This window comes from Carassius auratus, chromosome 13 (assembly GCF_003368295.1).
Source record: "Carassius auratus strain Wakin chromosome 13, ASM336829v1, whole genome shotgun sequence".
Taxonomy (NCBI): Eukaryota; Metazoa; Chordata; class Actinopteri; order Cypriniformes; family Cyprinidae; genus Carassius; species Carassius auratus.
Window position 1 is genome coordinate 9630466 of NC_039255.1, and position 16190 is coordinate 9646655.

At 35.1% G+C, this 16190-nt stretch overlaps 1 protein-coding gene across 1 annotated transcript; it reads left to right on the forward strand.

Annotated features, from left to right (window-relative positions):
* Nucleotides 1-393: 393 nt before the first annotated feature.
* On the forward strand, nucleotides 394-16160 carry LOC113112576 (CDK-activating kinase assembly factor MAT1-like). The gene is made up of 8 exons (XM_026278272.1): nucleotides 394-565; nucleotides 2476-2628; nucleotides 2724-2797; nucleotides 2880-2983; nucleotides 3161-3301; nucleotides 3685-3816; nucleotides 9021-9142; nucleotides 15774-16160. The coding sequence occupies exons 1-8, from the start codon at nucleotides 477-479 to the stop codon at nucleotides 15886-15888; spliced, it is 930 nt and encodes a 309-aa protein (XP_026134057.1). The 5' UTR covers nucleotides 394-476; the 3' UTR covers nucleotides 15889-16160.
* Nucleotides 16161-16190: the final 30 nt, after the last annotated feature.

Consider the following 16190-nt stretch of genomic DNA (forward strand, 5'->3'; position numbering starts at 1 on the left):
CAGATAATTGTATCTCGGCCAAATATTATCCCATCTTAATAAACCATACATCAATGGAAAGCTTATTTATTCAGCTTTCAGATCACACTTAAGACTGGTTTTGTGGTCCAGGGTCACATTTATTTATGAAAATGTCTGTCTGTCTGTCTGTCTGTCTGTCTGTCTGTCTGTCTGTCTGTCTGTCTGTCTGTCTGTCTGTCTGTCTGTCTGTCTGTCTATCTATCTATCTATCTATCTATCTATCTATCTATCTATCTATCTATCTATCTATCTATCTATCTATCTATCTATCGCTGAAACTCAGCTCTGGAAGGAGCTCAAACTCGAGCGACTCGAGCAGTGTTTGCATGGGAACGGTTGTAATAGACGCATTTGTTTCCACCAGGGCGATTTTGAATGTAACACTCCTATTCGCTGTGGAGTCTGTTTATTATTTTACAGGAGGACTAAAACAAATAATAATAACAATAATAATAATGGATGATCAGGGATGCCCGAGGTGCAAGACGACGAAATACAGAAATCCATCTCTGAAGCTGATGGTGAATGTGTGTGGACACACGCTGTGAGTTCCTGCTGTCAGATCTCTTATCATTCAAACCGGTGTAGGACTTATTCGTGATGGCTAAAAGTTTTATTATACGCATTTGGTTCGTTTTACTTGTATAGTAAAAGATCATGTAAAATCACAGCCACAACTGAGAGACAGTTATATTGTTTTGCAAAAATCATTTTTTCATGTAATAATAAATGTTTAAAATGGTTAATAATTATTCTACTTTTTCATAGCTTTTATAATACTATAATAATAATATCATCAATGTATTCTGATTTTCAGATTTTAAAAAAAAATTTGGTCAATAAACAATAAAATCAAATTGAAAAGGCTGTTAGTTTTTATTAAAACTAGTGCCCGTAGTTGAAGAAACCGTGTTTTGATAAGGCTGATGCTGAGTGTGTGCTGATGACCTGCAGCAGTGAAGAGGGAAGGGCACAAGTAGGTGTGTGTGAGAGATAGTAGATGAGAGGGACAAAGTTAACTTATGTGTGCGTGTTTGTGTGTGACGGGGTCAGTTGTGCTGAGTTAGAGGAGTGTAGTAACCTCTCAACATGCTGACAAACACAGATCGGGAGTGGAGGAATGAGCAGGGAATGTCTAGCATTCTTTTATTCACATTAGAGTCAGTGTTTGAACTTGTGTTTTGCTGGCTTTTTTAAAGGTCTGTCATTCTCTCTCTCACATGCGCACCCTCACCTTGTGTCTGTTCAGGTCATGAGTCAGGGAGAAGTATAGAGTCTAGTCTACCCTCTAAAGAAAGTTAAAAAGTGAACAGTTGAGATGCTTCAGAGAAAACCCAGGCTAGATATAAGCTGAGCGATGGTGCCGTGGTCAGTACATTAGTTCCTGACACTTTGAGTTGTGGTGCAGAATGCAGGTTGCACAGGTTTAGGTCTGCTATGTGTCCTGTTATCAGTTCAGTGATCAGAAAGGGTATATATATTATATTATTATTATTATTATTATTAGTTTTTTAACCTGCTGGCCTAATCAGACAAATACTTAAATTTTAAAATTTTCACTGACACATCACAAAAACAAAAACAAAAAATGGTAGGGTAATAGAGTGATATTGTGAAATATTATTGCACTTTAAAATAACAGTTTTCTATTTTAATATATTTTAAATGTATTTTATTTTTGTGATGGCAAAGCTGAATTTTTATGCACCATTACTCCCGTCTTCAGCATCACATGATCCAGAAACCTTTATCATTATTATCAGTACTGTGCTAAATTTTTTCCAGGATTTTTTTATGAATAGCATTTGTTTGAAATATAATTATTTTAAGCATTTTATTGAATAAAAGCAAATATATATTTTATGTTATATAATATATTTAATTTCCTGTCACCAACAAAGATTGTTTACAGAAATGTTGTCTGCTGTATCATATACACTACCTGTAATATTGAACAGTTTCAGTGAGCAATGAAAAACAGACAGATAAAAGGAAAGTTAAACTACTCAGTGGAAAATGAAAGATTGCTTACTGTATTTTTAAGAAAATGTAGTTGAAACTCAGCATTAGTTATATGCATAAATCCTAGGCAAGATGTAACATTGTTTTTTTTTAACACACACTGTACTTTGTCAGCCCTTAATGTGTATGGCTGCCTTGCTTCAAACCCGACCCATCATCACTCCATTATAATCGAGTAAGACCACCACACACACACATATATCAGGCCTCTGTTTTATCCATTAGTCTAAGTTATGGCTCCATTTGGAAAGTTTTTAGGGCCAAATTTTACCCTCTGAAGCAGTGAGATGATTGAAATGTGTGTTTGTGTGGAACTACTTCTTGAGGCTTTTCCAGCAGATTTCACATTTCATTTTCTGTTTATTTTGACCCTCTTTCAGCAGACCTTCTGCCAATGTGAGTAAAATGTTTGTGTGTGTGTGTGTGTTTCAGGTGTGAGAGCTGTGTGGAGATGCTGTTTGTCCGTGGTTCAGGTAACTGTGTGCAGTGCAACACTCCTCTGAGAAAGAGTAATTTCCGCGTGCAGCTCTTCGAAGATCCAGCCATCGATAAAGAGGTGGAGATCCGCAAGAAAGTTCTTAAAATGTATGTGTCCGGGAAAAAAGTGTATATGTGCATCCAGGATTGTCTTTTTAATGATGTATGGCTTTTCTTTCTTTTATTTTCTTCTCATCTTTCAGCTACAATAAGAGGGAATTAGATTTTTACACTCTGAAAGAGTATAATGACTACCTGGAGCAAGTGGAGGACATTGGTGAGATGCATATATCAGATATTTATTCATGTTTTCAAATGTATTTTTTAGTTTTCAAATGTATTTTTGTGTGTGTCTCCAGTGTTTAACCTGACAAATAACTTAGATGTTGAAAGGACCAAGCAGATGATGGAACAGTACCAGCGAGATAACAAAGACATTATACAGAAAAACAAAGCCAAACTGGTGGGTTTATGTGCATAGTTTTGTTTGAGCAGATGGATGATTTCACAAGTGAGAAGTTCATTTAAGCTGAAATAGAGCTTAGAAGCAATCAGCATAGCAATTTGTGTGCACTCCAGACTCAGTTGAGCTCTTTTTTTAAAAATTTTATTCTATTTTAATAAATTGTCTCTCTGTTAGACACGTGAGCAGGAGGAGTTGGAGGAGCTGTTGTTGCAGGAGCAGCAGGGTTCAGAGCAGAGGAGACTGGAGACCCTGCAGGAGGAACAAAGACAACTACAGGCTAAGAGGAAAAACAAACAGGCCCTGCTAGATGAACTGGTACACACACATTTTAAGAGTTATTTTGTTCCATGGGTTGATACCTCATTGCCTTTCTACATTAGAATGTGCATCTGACTTTAGACTTCGTCCTTTGTGTCCAAAGTCATCAACTGGTAGTCCGTAAAGGTAATGTAGGTCTGTAGACTATCATGTAAAATGAGTAGAAAATTCGTAAAAACATTTTTTATCCTTCACACACAATAAATGTAACTCCATCCTTATCTGGTTGGAGTTGTGGCAGTGGTTAGTGCTCTGGCACGTTGAGTTGTGGTGCTTATGCAAGCCTAGCTCTTATTTCCTATTTTATTCACTGACAATTAAAGTGTCAGAAGAATGTTTGAAATAAAAGCATATCCTGAATGTTGTGTTTGTGCTTGCAGGAAATTTCCAAGTTACCTGCAGCTGTGCTGTTGGCCCAACATAAAGATCGAGCCTCTCAACTGGAGACCCAGATAGAAAAACAGAAGCAAAATGTCAAGCCAGCTAACATCTTCTCTACTGGAATAATGATGGTGAGGGAACAACACGCATACACACATGCACAACTGGTAGGGCTTACATCATATTAATTAATAATTAATCAAATTCATTCCAGGATTTGATGAGAAATGCCACTAAAAGAAGGCTTATGATTAGTCATAATTAAATCCATTCTTTTTTTATAATTTTTTTTCCAACATATATTTCAATCACATGACTTTCTAAACCATAGACATCATAAATGTTTTTTTCGTATGTTTATAAACATCTTGTGTTTCCTGTGTTATATTTAGCGCACTATGTGCACGAGCATTCGTGTACACCCAGACACACCAGCATGTTTGTATTAGCCAGTGTTTGAGAATGACGTGGGAGTGTGTGTGTGTTTATATCATTTTGTTGCACACCTGTGTCGTAAAGCAGGTACGACAGGTTTTTTTCTTTAAAAAAAATCCCGTCAGCGGTCACTGCAAAGGACATAGACCTGAACCAACACGTCATGAATGTGTATGCAAACGAGGAAGGGGGAGCAGTACAGCACATCTTAAAAACTGCCGTTTGAGAGTAAAAACAGAAACAGTGTGCACAATTGTCTGTGTTTGTGTGTGTGTATATAATCCAAGTGAACAAGTTTCCACAATCGTGTCTTGTGGTTGGCTTGGAGAGATGAATGGTGTGTATGTTGGCATGGATCTTGGCACAGGGAGGGTAGTACTTCTAAAAAAAAAAAATTGTCAGCTTTAGATGGCTTTACACTACTAGGCAAGAGGCATGTGTGTATGGTTTTATTTAACACACAGATGTTTCTGAGCTGTGCAGTTAAGCAATATGTGTGTTCGTCTGACTTTTTGCAGGCAGAGAATCATACTCTGCATGCATGTGGAGAGAGCCAGTAGATCAAAATAGTGTGTGTTACAGGGCATGGAGAGGGCATGTTACTTGTTACTTGAGCTCAGTTAATGCCAGCTGGAGGGTCCACAAAGCTCACTTTATCCCCACTGAATTTGGATGTATGTTCACTAGTGTTACACGATAAATTCAGGACACTTTCTCAATGTGAATTCAGTGCATAGGGCAAGATATTTAAGATAATGTGTTGATAAGTCTATTTTGATGTATTTGTAGTAATATCTGTGTGTTTTTGTGACATGTTTCTATTGTGCCACATGCAGAACAGTGTGAGTGTGTGATCATTTTGAAATGTGCTGATCTGAGATGAATGTGTGTGTGTGTGTGTGTGTGAAGGTCAGTGGAGGTGCTGATAGACAGTTTATATTTGTTGACCTTGGAGCGTCCTGAAGACTTGCATAGTCAGAGTCCCGACGCGCTCTCCCGCCCAATCCCATGTGAAACAAAAACCAGAAGCCATTCTCTCACATTCCTCTCTCGACTTAATGAAAAATACATTTGTCCAGAACACACAATATTTAAATGGGTTTTGTCAAATGTACTTTTGTAAAAACGTTGTGGACAATCCTTGTTTGAGGATACTTAAGCAATAGTTGTAGTTGCTTTAGAGTTTAAGCAATCAGGGATCCCTAGAAAACTTCCAATGGGTTCATAGAATGACATGAAGTGTATTTATATAAAATATATATATATATATATATATATATATATATATATATATATATATATATATATATATATTATTCATATATGACATAATCTAACTGTAATCTAAATAAAAAAACATCACATCAAGATATAAACGGAAATTCATTTTTAAAATTACTTTAACACTTTTTTTTTAATTAAATTTTTTGATGATTAAATATTTAAAGTAGCTTAACTGAAACCAATATCTTGGACATTGAGAGCCAAAATGTACAAAATTCTAAATACGTAAAAAAAAAAAAAAAAAAAAAAATCGGAATATCAGTGACAATTGCTAGCCCTATTGCTTTCCGTTTGTCAAATGCATTCAATGTAAATTGAAATGATCAGAATTAAGAACTCAAAAAAAAAAAAAAAAAAATTCTAAAAGCCCAAGTGAAACTGATTGACTGACTTTAGAACATATTAATTTTATCAGTCCAATGGGAAACAATGTTTTCAATGTATAAGGCTGCAACAGTTGAATTTGACAGTGAATTCAATGTTCTTGCCATATTTCTTTTTAAAGATGTTTAGAGATTTGACTGAGGAACTTTGTAGTTTGTACTCAAGGTATTCTTGGACGCATCCGTATTGTTAAATATAGAGTTATATCTGATTTTATGTTACTCAATCCAAGTGTTACAGCAGAATAAGCTTTAAAGTTTATGGTCAACTTGGTCTGCTCTGGTGACTGACAGTGTGTACTTCACTGGTACAACGAGAATAGCTAATCTAATAACCATTTACATAAACTCTTAACGGTACAGTAGCAAAAACAGCCTGGTTTTATGCTATTAAATTATGGTAAGTGAAACTAAATTATGACTGTTTTTAGTGCAAGAAACTTTGATTTTCATAAAATGCTCCAGAAGTATATGCAGTTCCTTTTAAGATTTACATAACTGTTTGGAAACACAGCCTTCTTTTAGTCTTCCTCCTAAAGCCAACTTTAAGATGGAATAGTTTATAATAGAATTTCCCAAATCCAGTCCCACATTCTGGTTGATACTTGTAGCTGACTGCTGGCAAGAAGCAATTTGTTGGAATGGTAATGAAATTTTTACACCCACAGAATGAACAAACAAATGGGCCATTGCAACGTAGAGCCTTTCCTCTGCCAGTCAAAATGTTCCGTGCCTCCCGAGACAGTCTGAAATGTAGAACCAGGGGCGATGGTTTATTTTAAAAATGTAAAATTCAAGTCCACCTCATAAAAACATGTTTACTATGTGTTAATGTCAAACATATTGGCTGATTCACTGCCCAGGCAGGGGTTAGGTTAAAGCACTGGACGGCACTGAATGTCGAAACGCAGCAGATATATGATTGATTTGAACACAAGGCCCCGTTAAACTGTGTGTAACTGCTTGGAGTGAAACTCTGAATGCGCAGACAACCGGACGGGTGTTTCAGCTCAGGGATTTCCTTCCCTCTCCACCCCCTCACAGTAATGAAGATGGATCGAGCCGCCAGCTCTGTTTTAAGGGCGCTGGGGAGTGAATATGTATCTATAGTCACTCAGCATGCTCAGAATCAGCAGCATTTCTCTACACGCACACACAACACCTCAAATAAATGTTGAGCGCAGATGTTCATTTTTGAGTTGGCAAAGATGCGGTAGTGGTTTACAGTGGAGTGTGTGTGTGTGTGTGTGTGTGTGTACTGGAGTTCTGAAGAGTTTTCCACTGGTATTAGGCTGTTGACAGGGTAATCTATGGTGGGATGGCTTCTATGTGTTGACATGGAAATCTCTAGACAAATTGTGTTTGGAACTGATCAGACTGGGCGGACAAGATAATTAGTGTTTGTTATTTTGAATTCATTATTAACCACAAACATTTGGTGTGTGTATGAAGAAAGCTTAAGTGTTTATCTTGTAGAATTGGAGTGCTGCATTTGCTTTTGTGAACTTGCAAGTGTGTGTGTGTGTGTGTGTGTATATGTGGTGTCAATGTGAGGAAAAATTGTTTTCAGTGAATAAATAAAATGTTTAACTGGCCAGTAACTTTACTGAAGAAATGCATTGCAACAATATAAGTTTTGAATTGAACAGCAAAAATTAAATGGGTCTCAAACAGCTATTATTTTTTTCTAAATTATTTTAAAATATATACAATTGTCCAAAGGTTTGGGGTCAGTAAGACTTTTGAAGTATTTATTTTAAGAGAATTCTTGCATGCTCATATGCATTTATTTGATTAAAATACAGTATATACAGATTATAAAAAAAAGTAAAATAATGGTTTTATATATAATAATATTTTAAAATGAAATGTATTGCTGTTATAGCAAAGCTACATTTTCAGCCAGTCTTCAGTGTCACATGATCCTTTAGAAATCATTTTAATATGTTGATTTAATGCTCAAGAAACATTTCATATTATTATTAAATGTTGGAAACAGTTGTGTTGTGTAATATTTTTGAGGAAATCATAACACTTTTTTTCAGGATGGTTTGATGCATAGGAAGTTTGATAGAACAGAATTTATTTGAAATATATATATATATATATATATATATATATATATATATATATATATATATATATATATATATATATATATATATATATATATATATATATATATATATATATATATATATATATATAAATAAATATTATGAATGAATACATACATGATGAATGCCAAATTCACCAACAGTGTTGCACAAATGTAATTTTGGACCCTGACTGCACATTTCGGGGGCTCACGTTCAGGAATGTTTAATTGAATAGTCAGTTTACAGATCATAAAACAGATGATAAAACACGCTCTGGTTACTTGTATTGCTGTTGTTTTCTCTCTTTTTCTCTCCCTGTTTTGTGTGGCATTATTTTACTTTGCTGTTCTGTTGCCATTTAAATGCATGCAGAACTTTCAAACCAAAGAAGCTCCACCATGGAAATTCCCTCTCTCCACACACACACACACACACACACACACACTCACTAACTCTCCCTCCATGCTGTGGTTTCTGTCTGTCTCCAGCAAGTTCAGTCACTCTTGTGTGTGTGTGTGTGTGTGTGTGCGTGTTGGCAGTGAGTGACGCTGTCATACGTCTATAGATCCCCTGCTTGGATCTGGATCCATTGAGGGATGTTATTGGCACTCATGCATTTGTGTGTGTGTGTGTGTGACCTCATCTTAGACAGAATGTCTGTTAGTGTTGTTTAAATGATGTTATCTGCATTAACAGTTCCGTTTTAAACCCAACGAGTGGGTTAAATAATATAATCTCAAAAGGTGGTACATATTAATATTTACCAATAAATCAGTCAAATGTAAAATTAGATTATTAAAAAATAATAAATGAAAATAATATTTCCAGTGTCACATTTTAAGGTGTTCTAAGCTATTTGTTTTTCATTTTTATATTATGCTTAAAATTTACCTACTTTCTAAATGGTTGTCCTCAGAAATCATACTTGTTTCTGTGACAGACATAGACTTAGCTGGCCAATCAGAAATGATCTCTGCCTGTCAATCATTGTCCGTGTTTATGTGTGGAGTTTGAAGCAATTAGTCTATCTAATCTAAATCATCTAAGTTTTTGTTTAGTAGTGACCATGACAAAAAAAATATGCATATGTATTGTCTAAACAGATGCATCTTTCTCTCTGTCCCTTTCCTTCAGGGTCAGACTGTGTCTTTGGTGTCTGTGTCTCGTGTGGAGGAGGTGTTGTATGTCTATCAGCCTCTGTGCTTTGACACATACGGGCCACCCGTTCCAGAACTGGATCAGTTAGGCCGATTAGGGTAAGAATGACTTGCATTTTGCTAATGTGAATTATATTATATTATGGTAACACTTTACAATACGTTTTCATTGGTTAACATTAGTTAACTACATCAGTGTTTGGGTCAGAGTCTACCATGTCGAGTCTTTTAACACTTTTAGTTAACATGGTCTAACAATGAATAATTTATTTGGTCTCACTTTAGTTTGAGGACTAATTCTCACTATTAAATAACTATTAACTATGACTTATTAGTAAGGTAGTCGTTAAGTTTAGGTATGGGGTAGGATTAAGGGATCTAAAATATGGTCATGCAGAATAAGGCATTAATATTTGATTTATAAATACAAATAAACAGCCAAAATGCTAGTAATATGCATGCCAATAAGCAACGAGTTGCCTTTATTTTTTTTTATCAACCCACAAATAAAAACTGTATTGCTTGTTGTTTGTTCATGTTAAGGCATTACAGTGTTTCCTTTCCCTATGTTATGTTGTGTTGTCTTATTTTATGTTGTGTTATATGTTATTTTATCACTATTCCAGTTAATAAAAGGGGAACAATGAACAGACTGCATTTAATTAAATACAATAATTATTATTATTCTAATTCATGCATAGGTATATTGTTTCCTTCTTGTACCTTCTCGTTTCCCTTTCTGCCAGTGAGAGTGTGTGTTTGACAGAGATAAATGACCACTTATTCAAACAAATAAACCACATCTCCCATGGTGCCCTGCTCCCAGGGTAAACAGGAAGTCTGCAGACAGTTTTGCTGTGCTTGCAGTTTCATGCTTCACTTAAGTTTGACTTTCTCTGTAAGACGCTCTCTCACTCTTCTCAAACACACAGTCTTTGAAGCTATATTAGTGTAAATTAGGTCCTCTCATTAATGCAGTGATCTTTATTCTGCCAATGCTGTACATTATATCCTACCTCTATAATAATTTGAGATGACTCGCTTCATGTCAAATAAAACCGCTTTTATTAGGCTACTGGTGACTATAGTATTAAAGGGATAGTTCACCCAAAAATTAAACCTTTATTGACAGAATGTTCTTCTTTCAAATAAAAAATTAAGCTTAACCCCAAGGTATACACTCGCAGTTGAAGTCTATGAAGCAAAAAATGCAAGTAGTGGCTTATAGACTTCCATTGTAAGTGTATTTCTGTCACAGATGCTGTTGACAGAGCTTAACTTGTATTAAACCCACACACACACAGATAGATAGATAGATACACACTGGAATCTTCAGAAGAGGATCTTGTGATGTGGTTTGGGTTGAAAAGCAGAGGACAGGAGAAAAAAAGAGTGAGGGTTATGAAAAGAAAAGATAGGGTGGATCACTCTCTCTTTGTTCCTTTTTCTCTGCCATTCTGATTTTTTTTCTTTCCAGCTTCAGTCTTTTGAAGTCGAGAGCGGATGAGTCTCTGAGTGTTTGTGTGTGTGTATATGTGTGTGAAGTTGACAGAGAGAAGGATTGTTTTTTGCCATTTGTCTTAGTGTGTTTTGACAGTGAGTTAGTGGAGATTTATGTTGGACTGGTTTGTGTTTTTGGAGGGTCATGTATGTATTCACTTCCTCTTCACTCCCGAGGCGAACCCCGTCCTCTGTGTCCGTCCCTGTTCTGTACCTGTATAAATACAGATTGGGTGGGGCATTTTATTAAAGACAGCTGTGTGTGTGTCTTGGAAGGAGGTGATTGGGTTGAAGTTTTCTTTCCTCCAAACACAATGTTTTCAAGTGCAGTCAGCTGCATCTGTGTAATGTGTGTGTTGTATGAATAGCTGAGTTTTTTTGAGAAAATAACTATGCGTTAATATGTTCTTCTACTCTTACAATTTTGCATATAAATATATTTCAGATTTTTCCTATACTAGTCTCGCTTGATGGATCAGTAATTTTCCCATCAAACCCTCTCAGGACACAAACACACACAAACTCACACACACACACATACACACACAAACGCAGTCAGTCAATCAGTCAGTGTTGAGTGATGTCTCTGGTGAGTTTGGAGACGTGTCTGCTGAGATTTGGATAAGGTAATTAGCTTAAAAGGCATTTGGTATTGGACAGGTCATGACTTGTATGAGAGTCTGTGTTTACATTAGGTTTTGTTAAAGTTTTGAAATAATCCAGGTTACTTTGAATTCCATTCAAAAGTTGGGTTCATTAAGATTTTTTTTTTATGTTTCTAAAAGAAGTCTATACATATATATATATATATATATATATATATATATATATATATATATATATATATATATATATATATATATATATATATATATTTGAAAATGTAATTTATTTCTGTCTTAGCAAAGCTGTATTGTCAGCAGACATTACTCCAGTCTTCATTGTCACACGATCCTTCAGAAATCATTCAATAATGAGCCGATTTGGTGCTCAAGAAACATTTATTATAATCAATAATAATAAAAAAATGCTGTTTAATAATTTTGTGGAAACCATGATACCTTTTTTTTAGGATTATCTGATAAATAGAAAGTTCAAAAGAACATTTATTTCAAATAGAAATCTTTTGTATAAAAGTCTCTCTTTTCATTTTGATTTAATCAGTTGAATGCGTCCTTGCTGTATAAAAGTTTTTCAGTTAATTTTTTTTAAACCTAACTGATCCATAACTTTTGAACGGCAGTGTAAAATTCCATATAGTTTGACAACCTGCAGTGATATTTTTTATTTTTTTTACTTCTGTTCCTTTTTATTTGTGTTGTGTATAAATATTCACTGTCCTTAAATCTGAAACTACTAGTGAACATGCTTCTATTTTGCATAATTTTTTAATTATTAAATTATATATATATATATATATATATATATATATATATATATATTTTTTTTTTTTATGTTAAAAGTTTTCATGAGTTTCTGATTTTCTCAGTATAATTTTCTTCAGGTCAGAGCAATTTCCAAGGACTCGTCTTTCGCCATGCCAATGTTTAGACTAGTTTTTTTTATAGAAACACATACAGGAAGTCATCTTGTGCTAGATAGGAAGTAATCCATCAGCAGGTCAGAAGAGGGAGCGTGTGTGAACAGGGTCAGTACATCTGGTTGATTGTTGTTTATTTAGGTAATTAAGAACAAGATGTACTGTGAATATTGCCATGTTTAAGGCAATCATTTTAAACCTAGTAAAACAAAAAAATTACTACTTAATAAAAATATGAAGCACACAAATTTTCTTTAGACATTTCATAAGGATAATTCATTGAGTGACTTCCATCCATCCCTCCACCTCTCCCTGTCAGTAAGTTTTTTTTGGAAACTGCATTTTGAGAGTTGAGATTTGAAATTTGCATATGCAAACAAGCCTAAAACAAAGATTCTGGCCTTGGCTCCAAGGGTTTATTTGGCTTGCAAATGGCCCCATTCCTGTGTGTAAGGGTAGCGAGAGAGAGAGAGCTGAACTTTTAAGACATACCCCTAGGGTGCATTATGGGAATTCAACGAACAAACTAAACTTGTTCACCTTCTCTCTCTCTCTCTCTCTCTCTCTCTCTCTCAGTCCACAGATTTGATTGAATTTTGCATTTCACAATGGTGTGGCTTACCCTTCGAGCAAGGAATCTTCACCCATCATCTCCTTGATGTGTGTATGGGTGTGTGTTTTCGTTCTCGTTCAGACTTAGTTGTTGCCTTCTCACTTTACAACTTAAACCATGACACACATCTTCATGCATTACAGACACATGCTGCTTCTGTAAACAGCAATATACCTTCGGACCAGTAGGTTTTAATGACCCAGGTCTTCTGTTGGCTCCTGCATAGATGAGTTTGCTCTCTGAACTCCGATAAGGATATTTGCGTCGTGGATGAGTTGCAGTTTGATAGATGTCTGTCTGACATAGCAGTGCGGGCAACCAGATCCGTTTGAGGAATGTGTGTGTGACACTGACCCTGTTAAAATGACAGATTGTCCAGCAGCTGCATGAGAGTTTCCTCTGCTTTTTCTGAGGGGTACATTTCGGTGCTGAATCCTGTGCTCGGAAAGTCTCTCTCAAACACACACACACACACACACACACACACACACACACACACACACACACACACTTCTATTAGGTATCAAAGGCTAGCAAGAAACCCAGATCCCTCTGACAGAGAACATGCACACCATCATCACCACAGTGTGTCAACGCTGATACAGCTGCATGTTTTAACTAAAACACTACTCATCAATTTGACAACATGAGCGATGTCAGCAACATGTCCATCTTGTGAAGGATACATAAGTCAGACGGCCAGTAATATCCTCCTAAACATTTTAGCCATAGTCCAAACCCTCACATTAGTCACTTTTTAAACTTCCCTCCAGTTTTCTTATAAATCTTTTCTTCCTTTAGGACTTCTCTTCTTGTTCTTCAGGTTGAGAGTTTAATTCAAATAAAAATATGTAAAGTTATTAATTTATTTTTATGTTTTGAGCTTTTTTTATAATTACCAAAAATGCAATATTTTAGTTTGTGAGTCCCATATGTTGTTTCAAATGAAAAACATTTTTTTTCAAGCCTTACAATTTATAGAAAATTGAATAATTTAAAAATGATTTAAAATATACAATTTATAAGATACAATTTATGGAAAATAAAAGGGATCTTATGATTTGCAATTAGTTTGACCACATGAGGTGGACAAAAACCATTTTATCAAGGTCATGCACTTTTATTTACTGCTAACAAACCCATTTTAAGTTTTAAAGACTTTTGCTCCAATTTCTTTTGATCTGAATCTGGATCAAAAAGTGATAACAGCGATTCACTTGTGGATTTATATGTGTGGTTTGTGTATTAATGATGGGGAATTGAAGCAGCATTAGCTCATGGTCTAGTGCTTCAGGTATCTCTGTTTGTTTTGGAAGCGTGTGAAGCTGAGAGGAGCTTAAGTGTTTCTGATGATACCTGACCCCCTCTATCGCTCCCCTCCCCTTCCCTCTCTCTCTTTCCATCATTCTCTTCCTTTCACTGAAGTATCAGTTTACATGTAATTTTCAGTTCTCTCATAATGAAGGGCCGCTGTGGACTCCAGCTGCTGGAGTGTTTTGGGGGTGTTGGGCTAGTGTGAGATCTCAGAGTTCCTCCCACAAGCATTAGGTTTCTGACACTTGTCCTGATGGTTTGTGGGTAACTGGCAACTGTCAGTTTGGAGAAGAATGTATGGGTTAAGAAGTGACATTTTTGACGCATTGTTACATATTGATATTTTAGTTATCTACAGGAATTTTTATATACAGTGGCATGCGAAAGTTTGGGCACCCCTTGCAGAATCTGTGAAAATGTGAATCATTTTCAAAAGATAAGAGGGATCATACTAACTGCATGTTCTTTTTTATTTAGTATTGTCCTGAGTAAGATATTTTACATAAAAGATGTTTGCATATAGTCCACAAGACAAAAAACTGCTGAAATTATTAAAATAACCCAAAAAATTCAAAAGTTGGTTAAAAATGTTAAGAACCCTTGGTTCTTAATACTGTGTGCTGTTACCTGGATGATCCACGACCCACGTCTTTCTGTTTTGTGATGGTTGTGCATGAGTCCCTTGTTTGATCTGAACAGTTAAACTGAGAACTGTTCTTCAGAAAAATTCTTCAGGTCCTGCAGATTCTTCAGTTTTCCAGCATCTTTGCATATTTGAACCCTTTCCAGCAGTGAGTGATGGGGTTATTTTAATAATTTCTGTTTTAATAATAATTTTTGTGTTGTGGACTAAATGTTAAAATCTTTTATATACAATATCTTACTCAGGACAGCACTAAATAAAAAATAACATGCATTTAGTATGATCTCTCTTATTTTGTTAAAATTATTTACATTTTCACAGATTCTGCAAGTGGTTCCCAAAACTTTTGCTTGCCACTGTATTTATATGTGATGTAGTTTTGTTTTTTAGAATATTCACTACCAAGTTTGAGATGTTTAAGATTTTATTTTATTTGTTATAAGTAACTGAATACTTTAATCAGCAAGAATGCATTAAATTGATTGAAAGTGACAGTAATGACATTTATAATGTTACAAATGATTTCTATTTCAAATAAATGTTGGACAAAAAATTTAGCATGCTTGCACAAAAATATGTGGTTCATTAAATATACTGTGTAAAATGTATGATTTGCAGTACCAAACCAAGGAATAAATGACTATTTAAAATTCATTAAAATAGAAAGCAGTTAATTTACATTATTATATTATTTCACTATTTATTTTGCTTTATTTTTGAGCAGAAGACATTTTTCAAAAACATGAGAAGTCTTACCCATCCCAAACTTTTAAACAATAGTAATGCGTTATATAAATTTATATTTTTCAAAAAATATCATTTTGATGGTTATTATAATTTAGAAAATGGTGTTATATATATATATATATATATATATATATATATATATATATATATATATATATATATGCAATTGTAGGAACTGACACTTATGTTTGATAAATGTTCAAATTGAACAAATTTTTTGTTGTGATTGGGAAATCCATGGACTCATGCATGTAAAACAGCAGAGCTGCTCCCTCTAGAGGATTAACCAGATAATACTCAAAGATAAAATTGTGTGTTTGGAAACCTGTTAAGCTATTCACTATTATAACTACTCATCTTCTCCCATGTCCAGGTATTTGAATCATGTGCGCACAGCGTCTCCGCAGGATCAGGCTGGTGGTTATACATCAGGACTGGCATGCCATCGCGCCGTCCAGGATGCTTTCAGTGGCCTCTTCCCCTCATGATATTACGAAACTACAGCCACTTCCACTCCATCTGATCATCAGGCTTCCTAAAGACTCACTGACAAGTCAAGGGAGAGGCTGTGAATGTTTGGACACATGGGAAAGATTCCTGTGAAGGACTCCTTGTGAATATGACCCATTCACAGGGCCAGCTTCAGAATACCCTGGAGTTTATGTTGAAAAGTGACATAAACAAGCTTTAATGGGCGTACAGATTTTTTAAATTTTTTGTTGATCAGTTTTGTTATTTTTGTAATGCTGCTTCAGTTTAATAAACACACACACACAATTATGTGTGTCTG